This window comes from Rhyacophila brunnea, unplaced genomic scaffold, assembly GCF_057557595.1.
Source record: "Rhyacophila brunnea isolate RB1 unplaced genomic scaffold, BYU_Rbru_1.0 scaffold_15, whole genome shotgun sequence".
Lineage (NCBI taxonomy): Eukaryota > Metazoa > Arthropoda > Insecta > Trichoptera > Rhyacophilidae > Rhyacophila > Rhyacophila brunnea.
Genome location: NW_028232806.1, coordinates 35997229 through 36014366, shown reverse-complemented (window position 1 = coordinate 36014366; position 17138 = coordinate 35997229). Strand labels below are relative to the sequence as shown.

At 34.2% G+C, this 17138-nt stretch overlaps 2 protein-coding genes across 3 annotated transcripts in view; both read right to left on the bottom strand.

The window, feature by feature from the left end:
• The window catches only part of Tmhs (Tetraspan membrane protein in hair cell stereocilia), a 65658-nt gene extending 58844 nt beyond the window's left edge, over positions 1–6814 (bottom strand). For both annotated transcript variants that reach the window (XM_085942550.1, XM_085942551.1), the window contains exon 1: positions 5829–6814. In XM_085942550.1, the coding sequence (XP_085798676.1) occupies positions 5829–6231 (403 nt within the window). In that variant the 5' untranslated portion in view covers positions 6232–6814. The remainder of the gene's footprint in view (positions 1–5828) is intronic.
• Positions 6815–12290: 5476 nt separating this feature from the next.
• Positions 12291–17138, bottom strand: part of Poxn (paired box pox-neuro) — a 139864-nt gene continuing 135016 nt past the window's right edge. Inside the window, exon 5 of the mRNA XM_085942915.1 lies at positions 12291–13222. Coding sequence (XP_085799041.1) covers positions 12291–13222 — 932 coding nt within the window. The remainder of the gene's footprint in view (positions 13223–17138) is intronic.

The following is a 17138-nucleotide window of genomic DNA, read 5'->3' as shown; positions in this document are numbered from 1 at the left end:
ATTAGTCTATTACACAAGCGGGCAATTAATTTATAATACATAACTGCAGCCATTGGCAGATTATATAATTTTTGTAGAATATAAAACAATTACTTACGTATAATGAAAAAAGTTAATACTTAGGCAATTAAAAATACTTTTTTCTTAAAAAGGTAGGCTTTAAATATTCGCCTAGTATGGAGTCTTCGCCACTGTTAAATAATTATAGTGTTACCCGGTAAGTAATAATTTCATGGTATTTAACCCTTATCATACCGGACCCGGAAATTTCCGTGATTAATGTTTATTCCGTTTAATACCGGACCCGGAAATTTCCGGTTTTTTTCCGGGCCGTAATTAATTTAATATTTTCAGCCATCTATTGATTTTTTCGAAAAACTTTTGATGCAGTCAAGTGAGCAAAGGTTCAATCCACACTTCTGCATCATTTGTTAGTAGATACTACTATTATCGACTGGAAAATATTGTTTACAAAACATCGTTTTTTTCGGGTGATGTCGCGATTTCACCATTCGTGCTTACGTGTTCATTCAAGTGACAGCTAAAACATTGTATGCCTTTCGCAACAGAATTTGTCACTATTCAAAAAGAAGGATAACAAAAAGGTAAGCTTATATGTTTAAATCATTTCTAGAAACAATTTTCTATGTTTTTGTAAGAATTAAATACTACCTGGAACGTTCATTTTCTAGTTTTTTTCATCTGTCATATTTCTAACCTCAACATGTGTAAACAGTTTTGACGTTTATGTTTATTACATTCTATTTCTAATACTTATGAGTATCTAAGAGTTTATTGTTTTTCCAGATCATTTCTAGCAATAATATCCTATGTTTTTTAAAGAATTCGGAGAATTCCGAATCGGAGAATCGGAGATATTGGAGACAGTTGGAGATAGTTGCAGACAGTTGGAGACAGTTAGCGACAGCTGGAGACAGTTGGAGACATTTTTAGACAGTTGGAGACAGTTGAAGACAGTTGGAAACATTTGGAGACAGTTGGAAAGAGTTGGGGACAGTTGGTGACAGTTGGCGAGAGTTGGAGACAGTTGGATAGAGTTGCGTACAGTTGGAGAGAGTTGGCGAGAGTTGCAGACAGTTGGATAGAGTTGCGTACAGTTGGAGACAGTTGGCTAGAGTTGCGGACAGTTGGAGACAGTTGGCGAGAGTTGGAGATAGTTGCAGACAGTTAGAGACAGTTGGCGAGAGTTGGAGACAGTTGGCTAGAGTTGCGGACAGTTGGCTAGAGTTGCGGACAGTTGGAGACAGTTGCAGACAGTTGGCGAGAGTTGGAGATAGTTGCAGACAGTTAGAGACAGTTGGCGAGAGTTGGAGACAGTTGGCTAGAGTTGCGGACAGTTGGCTAGAGTTGCGGACAGTTGGAGACAGTTGCAGACAGTTGGCGAGAGTTAGAGATATTTGCAGACAATTAGAGACAGTTGGCGAGAGTTGGAGACAGTTGGCGAGAGTTGGAAACATTTGGAGACAGTTGGCGAGAGTTGGGGATAGTTGGAGACAGTTGACGAGAGTTGGAGACAGTTGAAGACAGCTGGAGACAGTTGAAGACAGTTGGAGATAGTTTTAGACAATTGGCGAGGGTTGGAGAGTGACAGTTCGGATTCTCCGAATCCCGAATTAAATGAATTCACCGGCAATAATAGATTGTCTGGAATACTATCCGGACATACTCTGAAGGTTGCATCCACCGATTGCAAAAAAACAGTATCCATCGCGAGTCTGTGTATGTGCTGTATGCTGCAAGTATGTGCTGCGCATAAGAGGCGAGGAGAGACCAGATACCTTTGTCAAGAGTGCTATGTGCCTCTTCACAAGGGATTTTGCTGGCAAAAATAATACCACACAATAAATAAATATTGATTGCATTGTAAAAAAATCTGAGTTTTATTCCAATGTCCCCATAAATATATCTTTTGTAAGCATTTTAGTACAACACTATGAAATGAAAGATTTTTCTGAAATCATGCCTGTGTGGGAAGGTTTTCTATTTTTTTTTGCCGGTATTGAAAGGGTTAAATAATGAAAATACGACGAAAAAAACCAGAGGCACATAGGTATTAATCGAATACATATGAAAAGTTGTAATCTATTAATTAGTATGTAAATATCCTTGGCGATTATCAAATATTGTAAATATTATGCCCTCTATGGTAGAAAGGTTGCCGATCCAATTCACTCGGTGTACTTTCATATAAGTACTAAGGTACTTTTTTACTCATCCTATTATCGTCTTTTATTTTAAGTGTTGTTAACACATTCTATTCACTATATTCTTAACTAAGTAGGTGTGTAAAATAAATAAATAAAAAAAACTCAAAATCTGTGTTTGAAAAATTTTGCAAACCGCTATTTCGACCATCTTTGCTTAACTGAACAACTATTTTCGTTAACAATAATAATTTATTACAAATCAAATGTATAACATAGCCTATGCCCTATTTAATGATTTAACTGAAACGTGATATTGGCTTTTGTGATGAAACATAATAATAATTATTATTATTATTATAAACCGCTAATAAATAAATTGACATGGGATAAACGACAAATATTATCCTAAACTGTAAAAATATGTATTTTTGTGTATGAAGTGTCTAAATATTGTAAATTTACAACATACCATTGTTTGAATTATTTACCAACTCAACATTTACAATTTTTTTTATTTATTGATACTTATATAATTTTACTCATAAATAAAAGTTGCAACATTCAATCTTTACCCAATCGGCCCAAGCCACAGCCCTCAATATCACAGCTGAAAATTACAAACCTCCAGCATTTAGAACACCCGAACGTCGCCGCGCAAAATAAATTATGTTGGATCGGCGGGCAAAACTTCCGTCCCATGCCAAATTAATGCGTTACATTTGCGCACGCAACTTCGTCCCACGCCAAAAATACACTCTATTTTCCCAAACACACCTAAAGAAGTATAACTTCAAAAATAAATAAAATATTCACGAATACGTCCCTGCTCATGACGTTACCTCAATCACAATATGAAAAATTCCTCAGCTAGAATGTAGCGGTGAGCAGACATTGGGCGTGAACTCATTGTGAACCGAACAAGGAAATATGAATTCATACGATTTTGCAATGCTTCTTCACTAGTATGCAAAAGTATCTATCAGGTATGTAGGTACATTGTATCAGACGGTCTTGTACAAAGCGTTAAATGCATAGACTATAGATACATGTTAAATGCTATTTTGAGAGATATCAAGGACAGTGAAGATAAAAGAAATATGTAGGTAACGAAAAAAACTGTTACTTATTCAAAATACGAATTATTCTAAATTTAATTGATGACATTACCAATGACTGATTTTAATGAGGCATGTTTAAGACAAACTATGAATATTTATTAAAAAAAATTAAATATGCATTTTTTTTAAATCTGAGCAGACTTTGATCGTAGTTAAAGTTAAATTATGTGATATTCAAATGTATCTTATTCAGTCACTTAGGTTTTGATATATCTGTAGAATTATAATTTTTTATTTATTAACACTTTAAGCACAGTCATTTGTCTCCTAATCACATTTATCGTAAGATGACATAACGGGTACCGCAGGTCAATTCCAACTAGTAACACGATAGCACCTTTCCGTTATTTTTACCCCAAATAGCTCTCGGAATAATTCAGTATACGAGGAGGTTATCTATATTGCAAATTAACAACTGTTCGTGTAACATGCCACTGACATTTTTTATTATATTTACCAAAAATACTGAAATTTATATGGCGTCATGTATAGATGATCCATAAATAGGCAGGAACATTCCTTTTAATAACCCAAAATATTCATATTATCATACTAATTTCGTATTTTTTTGACCATGTCTGATCCTAATAGAATCATATGGGTCTCCATAGAGTGAAGAATTGTATTAACAGATTTTTGTTTGCACACGAAATGGATGTTAGCCGCTTGCTCAACCTATTGGGTCCATACTCTTAACTCCAAATACAAATTGAAAAACAATGTGTATTTGCCAGACCCAGGATTAGAACCTGAGACCCACTACATTATAAGCAGACGCGTTAGCCGCTCGGCCATCGTGGGTGTATACGTACCTATATTATTATGAACTTTGAATTATTTTCGAAATTAAACTTAATAAATCATCTATGATAATTAGATATTATTACAAATAATATAAGTATAAGTTAATAGCTTCAATTATGTAATTTTTTCCATAGAATTAATAATATAAAGAACAAAAATACCTCTACCTGTATTATTGTATCGTTAATAATACAACTGATAAGGCTGTACAGTTTCCAAGGCCTTATAAGAAAGTGCGCTTATTCAAATGTCAAAGAATAACCAACTTAATGATTGAAATGCTTGATACGGTAGATAATATAATGTAGGAAATAGCGCAGCTGCTATTAAAGACAGTGTATATGATTCCTACTTACTGTAGGTATTATAAACAAATTATACTAACTCACTTAGTATGTTTACTTCCTTATAAAATAATAATTAGAAAATGAACATTATAATATGGGTTTCTACTATGTAGGTGGGTATGTCTTTCACTCTAGTAATTTAATTGAGAATAATACTTATTTCCGTGGTTATTATATGTAGATTAAATTACCATGTCTGCTTCTAAGTGGAGCATATGAGCCTTCACAGAGTGAGAGTTTTATTACCATTCTTTTTACGAAGGACGACCGTTAGCCATTCGTCAAACCCATAGGGTCTTTGCTCTGGATACTTGTCAAACGTGGGATGAAAAGTCGCCAAAGTCGAGTTGACCAAGTATGTGGGTGGGAAGGATTCAAACGTGATGGAAAGGTAGGGAAACTACAGAGAATTTGAGGAAAAGGAGCCAGTGTAATCGTACGCCATGCTCTTGCTACAGATTTCGATATATTCCACTTACGAGAGAGTAAAAAATATATATGGACATTGTTTTACTTCTTAGAATATGTTAACTCACTCCATATAGGTAGGTACCTCTGCTGTTCTTTATGACTACTCACTGTAGATAGATACATAGTTTAGGTACCTACATGACATTTTTATCATATATTTTTATAAATTAATTTACTTTTATTTGTAGGTACCTACATACAATTATTGTGAACGGTTTAAATTCATAATTAGTGATATCCAAGTATCAATTGAACGATTTCCGTGGACAGACGACGCATCAATATGGATAACTGCGAGTCGTGCGAACGTAGGCCCAAAGGTGCAAAGCCCTCATCAAGGATGTGGCGTGTTGGTGTCACAAGGGGTTTTAAGAGACGCAAGCTGAACAAATTATCTCGAGAAACTGCACTAGACCTTCACAGCAAGCCACGCTGCTTCCTTTCGGCATTGGGCCTAAAGAGCGAAGAGGAGTTGGATGTTGCTGTGAGCGTCGTAACCTGGTAGGTATATCGGTATCAAGGCTCTTGGTAGCTGAGTACTATCGAGCTTGGAATCTATGTATTGAAAAGTTAAAGATCTGCCTTGGGTCGTCGTATTGTAATGGTGATGGTGCGGTGCCATGGACGGGACAATTATATTATTATTAAGTATTGAAATAGCCCACGGCGTTGGATTATAACGCCGTGGGTCCCAGGTTCGAATCCTGGGTCTGGCAAGTACACATATTGTTTTTCAATTTGTGTGTGTCAGGATATGGACCTAATAGGTTGAGCAAGTGGCTGACATCCATTTCTCGTAAAAAAAAAAACAAAATCTGTCAATACAAACCTCTACTCTGTGGAGGCCCATATGATCCTATTAGGATCGGACATGGTCGAAAGAATTGAAATAGTATCGAAGGTAAAATAAACTTTCTTACCAGATAATAACTGCATCCATCCACAGATGTGGAAGACCGTCGTAGACTGACAGAAGAAAAATAACAACATAGCACATATCGTAAACAGTGCTACGACCACAGCAACTCCGACGAAGATCGTAGCAATCTGGAAGATTAATCCAGGAATCGTCGAGAAGTCATCCAGTCTACCGGTGCAGACTTCTCCTGTATCATCAACTCTGCATACTTGCCAGATTCCGAACCTCCCAGGGTACTCCGAGTCGAGGTCTCCTATCCACTCAGGAGTTATGAAGGCCACAACGCTGATGATGGCATAGCATATTGTAAAGATAGCCCATAAAACACCGATAGCTTTTGAATTTCTGACATAGTTAGTTGCATACATGTGAGTCGATTCAACGTATTCTATTTTTGAACCCATTTTTAAATTTTATAACCTCAAAAATTAACACAATTTTTGACACTCCTTGTTATATTTGGCACTGTTATTTTACTGCAAAATACACTTAATTATGTTTGTTGCAATCATGTGTGGAATTTAACACGAAGCAACGGTTTTCAGGTGTGACATATTTTCATACGTTCAACAGGTCAAAATAATAATGACGTTTGCTCCAAACAAACGAACACTCACTGTACGATTTTGTAATAGGGTGTTTTCATTATATTATCTGCTCTATCGCACCAACTAATCACCGTTATTGTATTTTTTCACAAGTATCCACTGCACGATTCGTATAATTTACTCAAACATGCGTATTATCCGCATTACGCAAGTGAATTGTACGGAAATAATGAGTATGACGGGAGACACGTCAATATTGCTATAAAACTCACTGTTACAAACTCAATAGACTCTCGGCTTTGTTTTTGGTTCCGCGAACTAATGCATCCGGCTCGTACGTTCTATTGCACACACCTGTACGAAAATGTCTACGATAATGACGAGAAAAATATTATTTCACCGCGATAGGACTGATTTAGAAAGTAAACCAAAGCAAAGTAAACATCTGCGCCAGGTAGGTAAGGTAGGTAATATTGCGGAATGCACACCTTCCTGGTTACATTTACCATCGACAGGTGTCAGTATAAATGGTTGATATATTATTATTATAATAAAAACTGAATGTATTGTTTTTTTGATCGGTAATATAGGAATCTTCTAGAATTTCAATTTTTTATATGCGTAAATAATTTTTTGCTTATATTTTTCAGAAACTAAACAAAAACCCACAGGTAATTAACAGGGGGCACTCTGTCGGAAAACTGTAATAATCATTTTATAGTAAAATGGTTTGAGTCTCTACTAAAATTTGAAATTTCCGTTTTCAGCTTTACACGTCAACCGCTAGGTACTGCAAATATTTTTATAATGAGGGCTTCAAAGCAACTAACTACATGTGTACTGAGAAAAACTGTTCTTATAATTTGCAATGAGAGCATTTTTTGAATATGTGGGTACATACTATTCTGCCTATATTTTCTCCATTGCTGTATTGAGTGCTATGTATACCATGAAACTAAACATAATAATAAAATTAGTAAGTACCTACCAGGGCTTGAAATGGACCGGAGCACTGTTCCGGTTCAAAAATCGATAAAATTATCGCTCCGTCTCGTGGAAAAAAATAATTTGATCGTCTGAGCTAGATAGGCCGTATAACAAAAAATCGAACACACTTATTTTCATAAAATACCTACACATAAAATTTGATCAATATGTTAATTGTCGAGCGCTCCGGTTCGTAAAGTTTTCTATTTTGAGTCCTGGCTACCTACATAATATTATCGGTGTTGCTGCCAAAAGTTGGTAAGTCGATAATTTAGGTAGGTAATTAGAGCTAACACAAGAATTTGACGTTTCTATATATAAATATTTAAGAAAAAAAACAATATCATACAATATATAAAATAGGCATAATATAAAGGACAAATAAATTAGCATTATGCCTGATTTTATAGAACATGTCAAACTTTCAAATTGCAATTAGGTACTCCATTCGAGACTTCTGGCAGTAATGCGTTACCTATCTCATCGATTTCTCATCCTTTGGTATATAAGAGCCGCCCATCTTCAATATGCAACATACTTACATAGGTACTTCATATAATATATCATTAAAGATTCAGTTTATGTACCTAATTAAATGTTTTAATATTATTTATAAAATCCTAATATCGAAATTTTTAACTTTGTGCCCCGGCCTGAATAAAGCCGGCCTTGGCTCCAGAGGTCAGCTTTACTCGTTCAGAACCTATCTACGGAGTTCTACTGTTGCCAAATATATTTATAGTATTTGTACTTACCTACTTTAATTTTGGTCCGCGTACTAGGTATGTAGGTACAATATTAAAACGCCCAAAATATTATAATTTTGAATATCAGAAAAAGTGTATTTTTATATTAAAGATTTAATTTTGACATTTAAAAATACGCAAAAAGTACTAAAATTTCAAATTTTCCGTAGTATACATTGGTGCAAAGTACTATAATTATTTATAATTTCGTAATAGAAGAAAACTTTAAAAGGGTAAAATAAAAAAGCTCCTGACTTTGATTTAAAATGGAATTTATTGAATTCGTTTGTAAGCATTTGATGCGCGATAAGCGTGATAAGCGATTGATCGGAAGAGATATCTAAATTGAAAGACCCTCGGAATTTTTCAAATTCACCATTATATTCTTGTGAGAAACAAAAAAACAGAGGACAACGCGTACTAAATTTTTTGCCGAATTGCTATAATTTCTTAGATCGGGTACTATGCAGCGCTCGAAAATTTTATGAAGATATTAACATTAACATGGTTATCAAATTATCTTTGTATTTTATAAAAATAAGTGTGTTAGATTTTTGGTTATATGGCATATCTAGCTTAGACGGTCAAATTATTTTTTCCACGAGATGGAGCGACAACTTTACCGATTTCACAAACCGAAACGGCGCTCCGGTGCGCTCCAGTCCATTTCGAGCCCTGGTACTATGGTGACAAAAAGATGCCAACACTGCTCCGGATTGTCCCACAGAATGTAACCAGAACCCAGTTGGTCAAGTCCGCAATTCATTTTGACCGTAGGGTACTCTGGGAACATAGTGCCAAGAGGAATACCTACATGTTGGTGAATGCTAAGGAGTGGAAGAAGGGCGGAAAGGACTGTGTAGGCTGGAGGAAAACACGGAGGATGGCAAAGATTCAGCCGTATCAAAAGAAGAAGCTTGTCAAATTGAGCTGCATCCTTGTAGGTATTTACTTAGCCCGATACCTATCACTTGAGTTCAAAGTTGCTTTGAATAGTGGTCTCACGGTGGCATAGTTGGCAAAGCTATCGACTCGAACCGTCATGTCTCAAATATAATATGTTGTTATAGAAGAGGTGAATGTCTAACAACCATTCTACCACCTCTATTCTCTGGCGTGTCCGTAAACTTATACGTATGCAGCTCACCGTATCACACTTCACCGTAAAATTTTGTATCGGAAATATATGGCCGTAAATTATAGACCGTCCAACCTATGTATGTCGTATAGTACTGACATAAAATTCATATCTAAACAAAACACGGTTCTTATTGGTTTACACTTTACAGGAAACCAGCAGCAAACATATTTTGGAAATAGCCGATTTACTGGATTATCTGTAATGTTAGATTTTCATTCTTGAATTCATGAATTTTGCTAAAATCAGCTATGAAAATTGAATTAAATAACCTTATAATTTATGGTCATCTCTTTCCGATAGAAGCTCACGGTGAACTGTGCCACGGTGAAATGTTTTTAGTACAATTTACATGTAACCATCGTGTGAAGGCCTATATTCCCAGGTTAGGATGGATAATGCCAATTTACTTCACTGACCTATTTGAAACCCATTTACGGTTTACCATTAGGTAGGTCCAATTAATTACATACCTACTATTATTGGAACAAAATGTTGGGTGTATAAAAATAGTGTGTGAAAATAAGGATGTTATTTATTGTATAGTAAAAAAAACATTAAAAATCATTCTTCAAATTGTTTTTTATTTTCAATTCAGCTAACATAATATTCAACAATTAAAAATCATACTCGAGAATACAAATAATTAGTGCTGCTTTTACGGCAGTTTCTATTTTTACAAAGATGCTGGCATACTCATCAATAATATTCTGGTATTATTTACAAAACTATTTTACATTAAATTTGCATAACTACACTGAAAATTACAAAACACATATATATGTAGCTTCTCTATCACATACTCCGGCTACCTACATATTTACATTGCTACGGATGCTAATAATCATGTTCAAGAGGCCAGTGAATATACAAATTGATTTAAAATATTATAAAACTTAATAAATATACGGACCGCATTTTGCAGTTGTATCGACTACAAACTGCAGTCGTCTATAATTATATAAATCGGAGACTGTCGAGAAAATTTAATGATGTATCCGAAGAGATAATACAATGGACACCACCATTTCCGAGTACGAGTGCATTTTGCGGTTGTTCCGACTTTAAATTGCGGTCAAAGCAGGTAGGCCTTGTAACAATATCTAAATTTTATAAGTACAAAGGTAAACAAAATGAAAGTTTTGGAACTGGTAGGTATAAGTATATATATATGTTTTATAAAACCAAATTAAATTGATAATTATTATCTAGTTAGGTACACATAGAATGAATATAAAGATATATTTACATAATTCATTTTAAAACATTACATTTATTCACTGTCCAGATTTTTTTTGGAAAAATAAATAATTGTGTAGATAGGTACTTAATAAAATAAATTTTGATGGCAGTTCTGTGGTATTCGGGTAATACTATAATTCCACCAGTATAAGTTGTCCGCTGAATGAGGGCGCCACATGCTAACATTTGACATATTATTTCATACGTTTATATTGAGATGAGCTTAGTTCTAAATTCGAATACCATTTATGATGGTATATCTGTACCAAAATCGATTTATGTCAAGAATTAACTTTAAAAACTATTTGGTATATTCTCTTTAATGATATTTTCTCGACCTTTGGGTAAGTAAGTCATCAGTACATTAAATTTTAAGCAATTTAGTTTGTGAAATACGTACTTCCCTCTGATTAGCGAAGGGCAAAACATCGAGAGCGTCGACAGCTTTAAATACCTGGGGGTATATATACATCACGGGAGATGGCATTTTGCAGAAAGAGCTCGCTATCCGAATGGGAATGGCTGGAGCAATATTCAACTCGATGCGGAAATGCGGAAATGCGGAAAATCTGAGATTTGGGTGCGTTTCCATCCATTTCGAGCACTGCTATGTACTCTCTTTTGAGGTTATTTTCAACTCAATTTCCACATATGACGTCACACGATTTTGGCTATTTTTAACCCCCATCCTCCATAGTCACATTTTGTCACATAACATTGTGCCACCCTGTCTATATTATATATTATATTTTCAGATCCTTTTGTATTTTTTTTTAACTCTGTGACGTCACATTTTCTCTGACGCCCCCCCCCCTTCCCCATCACCCCTCGTCACAAATCGTCACATTATATCAGACCCTCCTCTCCTAGAGTGTGACGTCATATATGGACGTCATATATGGACGTCCCCTTACGCAGTCTTACTCGAATAACATAGATTTATTGCAGTAATGATTAAACAGTGAATGACAAAAAATATTTTTCTATATATTGTAACCTTCCATGAATAAACACTATTATGAAGTATAACGGAGTATATTAATTACAGTATTAAATTTATTCATAGTTACACTGAAAGAATGAAATGTACTCTTTGTTAGACAATAGATTAATTCTCTATCCTCCCTCCTTGATATAAAGATCCAACCCACAATAAGTGTATTTTGTTAAAAAGACCCAGGGCCAAATTTGTGCATATCTATAAATTCCTCTTTTTATCATATCGTTGAGTAATATATTATTATGTTTTGATCAGATGGGATACTTTTGAAAAATTAAATACTGACGCATACTTTTTAAATCAATATTTTCACAGATATTGAATTATCTCAGAATGGCACTAGTGAGGGTTGGATCTTGTTTGCAGAAATACGTCCAAATGCAAGGCTCGAAATGGACCGGAATGTACCAGAGCACCGTTCCGGTTCATACAATCCCCAAAATTATCGCTCCGTCTCGTATAAATATTAGCGATATATGTCATATTATAAAAAAATCTAACACAGTCATTTTTTTAAATACATATATTATGTATAGAATTAGATAAGTAACAGTGTTAATATTTTCGTAAAATTATCATGCGCTCCGGTTTGTAAAATTTTCCATTTCGAGCGCTGTCCAAATGAAACATTTAAACTAATAAATATATAGATTACAATAACATTAATTATTCGGCAAATTATAATATTATAATAATATATTACATTTTATAAATATTAGCTAAGAGTACGTAATACTGGCACTTATAAATAGAAGTTTACTATTACTACACTATATTATAATAAATTTATTGTTTTTTTGTTCTAAACTTGTACGGCAGACGACGATGAAGAGTGACTTTTGCTAATTTCCAAATGTTCTACACAAATATTTTGTCTCGGGGAACTTTCTCCGTAACTATCTGGAGAAGCTCTATAACTGGTTGGACTAAAACTTCTATCAGAAGATAATAATTTCCTATCATCAACAATCTGCACTCTTTCATCTGGAAATCTGTTTTCCACAAGAGATTCAGCATCTTCATCATTTCTCAATAAAACTCCACAAGGTTGCCTCAAAATTAGAGATCGTTCAATATCCCTTTCGTGGGTTGAAATTTTAACCATTTTTGCAGGCTTTTTAAGTAATTCTTCGATTGAGTAAGGATTTCTCTTTTTTACATTACTCGTTTCTGGTTGTACCGGTTGAACAATTTCAACGTCTTCTTCTTCATCTTCCGGTTCAGAAATTTTATCCAAAGAATCATCACTTCCAGCATTGGAAGACAGTCCATTTCGGACACTCGTATCCATTTGTCTTGGACTATTATCAGTTGTTGGAATTTGTCTCTGAAGTCTGTTAAAAACTGACTCTTGATTTGGTATATTATTGTAGTGGAAATAAGGATTTTTATTTGCTTCTTGAGCTCTACATGATATCATAACATTTTGCCACGGAGAAATTGGATTAGGTTTTAATAAATTCTGATTGTTCTGAGATTGAGACGCAAGACTTAGTTGGTGGTGCAGCCAAGAAGTTGCCAATCTTGATTGGGCAAATGCGTGTGCTGGTGTAGGTTCTGAGAGAGATTGGAGTTGAGCATGCGTGATAGAATGTTGCTGGAAGAAGCTTGGCATTCTTGAAGGCGGTGGGCCAGATGTTGGCATCGGGTGGACGAGAGTTGATGGTTTGATCGCCGAAATATAGTTGGCACCAGGCGTAGCTGATGATTCAGGTTGGCTGCGGTTGAATCCATCTGGAACAAAGGAAAAACGACAACAATTAAAATTATGGATTTTTTAGGATGTTTTGGTAAAATTTTCCCCATATTCGGATGAACGATTAGAAAATTTTAGTGACTGTCGACAAGTTAATTAGACCCACCATCCAACCGATTATTGTGAATGTAGATTTTAATTTGCTTGTAGAAAGTTGCTGTCACTAGCTTTATGTTTTGATAAAATTAATGAATTACTATATATAGTTTACGTTTACAGTGTACCTAGATAAATAAATCACAAAAAAACAAAAAACAAACTAATATAAAAACATTCAAATAAACATTATAATATTTACATCTGTGAGGGAATTATATCATTCTATTGTCGAAAAAGATCTTCTTTTCTACGTGTTAGAACTGTGAACTAACAAGCCTCTCCTATGCAGTTAATCGTACTTCCGTTTCAAATTAGGAACGCCCCTAAATTTCTCATTTCATTTTACGCTTTCATGCTGTACAGATCTATCAATTTACGTAATTTGATGCTTTTTATAATAAAAATATATATAAAACGATTAGGGGTGATATTAAAATTATTATTAGTAAACTTTTGGTTTCTTAGAGAAAAGAAAAGTAATCGCACCTAAAAAGAGATCCGATACATTATTTAAACATGCGTTGCCGCCATGGCAGGTACGTCAGTGGGTAGTCTTTTATATGCGACAACAGCGACTATCATGTTGTCAGACAGTACAACCAAAATTTTACGATAACGATTGTATAATACCGTATGTAGTGTAAATTAAAGCAAAGGGGGGTGTATAGATATACGAGAAATAACTGCAAAGATGTTCGCAACCATAATATTATTATGATGGTAAGTCTATACTCTATTGTGATAGCTTATTCCACTGTCATTCTTTCATCAATGAAAATAACGGATATAAAATAATATAATATTTTATAGACTCTTGAAATAGAGATAAAGGTGAGCTAGCATCCAGATAGTTGCTAATCCAAATACCGTATAATATGAAATATAAGCTAAACCACAATATTCATACACAATTATATTGTAATGACAAAGTATAAAAAGAGGAAATAGAAATATTAACTGAAACAAAAACATAGTCGCGAACCAGTAGCGAAGGGTGGAGGTAGGCTGTTAAGATCCGCCGTAAATAGTGCACAATAAACTTTGTTAGTCATACGTATTGGTTTTTATTAAACTAAGGACTAGAATTTACAGCTAGTGTTGGTTAGTTTTTAAAAATCAATAATTAAACCCTGCCTAAACCGAATCTTAATAGGTTTGGTATACTTTGGGCGATACGACAAAATTGTGCAAGCTTTTTTATTTATCCTAAATTGTTTTCGTTGGATTCAGAATACATTTCATTTTTTTAAATTCATTAAACACTGCCTAAGCCAAACTTTAATAGATAAAAATATCATTCTATATATAAAATATCCTAAGTTGTGTATAATTTAATTGCATAATTTTAGATATTTTATAGATAAGCGAGTATTTTTTTACTATTATTAATTATGGCTTGATTTCGCGTGGTTAAATTGAATTTTATAAACTAACCAACACCGTATGTACCTAAATGTAGTTTTATTTAAAAAAAAAAAAAAAACTTTTGACTTACAAACTTTAGTGTGCACTATTTATGGCTAATATTAACAGCCTACCTCCACCCTTCGCCACTGTCACAAACATAAAATCAAATTGTCAAGACAAAGTTCGTTATTTTAGTTAAAGTTTCATGTATTTTTATCAGTTTAGTGGGTGACAGAAAGTCCCTCATGGTATATAATATGACCCAGGTTTCAACGCCATGCATAGTGATTCATACAATATATTATTTAAAACTATTATCGTTATATATCTAATAAATAATATTGAGTAATACCGATGTACTCAACTGATAGCATAGTTAAATAATATTATCATTGGGTTCTGATGACAGAAAAAAGCCAACACGCTTACCTCTACGTACTAAAGCCCTTCGTACACATGCCCATTACGACTTGTTAAAACTTTTAATTATTATTATTGTACAACATCGTTTAGTTCAATGTAATCCCGTTGGGGGGTAATTATTTAAATGTGACTAAATCGTTAAGGCCTAATGACGTCACATTGATTTCATTTACATTTAATTTGGATACCATTTACCTCCCGCTCTTATGTTCCGAAGATTTATATCGTGCCATCTCGTTTTATTCAATATGCACTGTGACCATCGTGTGGTTTTATTCATTTATATTCGAAATAAACCAACATCTAAGATTTGCACTGTTAATTGATTGCCTGATAAAAAATAGAAATTAGCTTGACATATTACTCAGCGACAGTCAAATAGTGATAAGTTATGCCACGTTCTCACGTGGCGATTTTTGTCGTTCAACATTGTGTTGAATGACAGTTGAGTAATTCAATAATTACAAGGTGTCAAAAAATTTGGGAGGGCTTGTAGGATCTCGACGAAATTGCAGCTTACTGGGCAAGTTTTGCATGAAAATGAGTGCCCCATGCTTTGCATTTCACCGCATTTGCAGGTTTGGTCATCGGAGAACCCCCACTTCTCAATGTTGTTCTCAGGTGCACCCTACCATGGTTCTCAGTCTGTTTAGGGCTTTCCATGAACGGTACCCGAGACTGCAAGTTGAATTGAACGAAATTAAAGTCCTTTCTACTTTCAGTCGTTTAAAATTCCAGTCGACTGATTGCTTATACAAGTAATCAACGTAATAATAACTTGTATCGGCACTTTTCGACTTGCACACATCGTTTGACATTGTTTTAGTTTATAAATGACGTTTTTATACTTTTTCAGCAGTATTTTCTTTAGTTCGTCATTCAGACATTACGAAAACGTACGAATTAACAAATTTACTTGACGCCTTCTTAAATTGATACAATATGAGAATACTCCTTTTGATTTCTTATTCAATATTCAATATCAAACATAACAGTTTCATGACGAAAACTATTGTCACCGAAAACGTGGCTTTAGTGCCAATGCTAAATACAAACTCACAATCATGACCTATCAAAGATGAATTCTTTTCATGAATTCATGATTTGCAACGTAAACGGTACAAGTTAAAGAAGAATAATACAATAGACAACTAAAAAATAATCATATTATATGAGCCTGGACTGATCCTCTGGATCCAAAGACATATTAAAAAATAAACATTTAAATTATCTAGATCAGGAATTTCAACGTTTGGACCAATGACTTTGTCAGCCAGCAACTTAAAGCAAAAACACTAAAAAACTGTCTTATATTAACGTACATAATGTGCGACAACCTCAGAAATATACCAATTTGAAAAAAAATCCTAATAATATAATAATCTATAGAATGGAATTTCCACCGAAATCCGTCGTAATAAAGGTGACGAGCTTTACAATTAATCTACCGATACAGTTGATAATCAGACACGGATTAATTCATAACACGCATCTGAGGTATTATTGAAAATTCCAAAAATATTGGTGACTTATAATTTTTATTTTAAATCAATGTATTAATAATACTATGTTTGGTTCTTAGATAGTGTTTGCATCTTCCTAAATTTTGGTTATAGTGTAGGTTCAATAAATAAAACACCAAATTTAATATTCTTTATTTAACATACATAATGTCAAACTACCTAGAAAACATATTATTACATATCGTAATAGAGTTTTGGGTTTCCATCGCGTGTACTTCTTCCTTCTTTCCTCGACGTTTCGGGATTGTTACAGAGGCCATTGTCACAAATTTGACTTCGAAACCAAGATACTGGGTTGGAACAAGGGATATTTCTCACGATTGGTTAAGGAGGCCATCGAAATCTATAGAAACCCTGAAAATATTAATAGAGGTGATGGGTTAGGATTAAAAACGGCATGGCTTCCGGCACTGTCTGCAAAATCCAATATTCGATCCGGTAT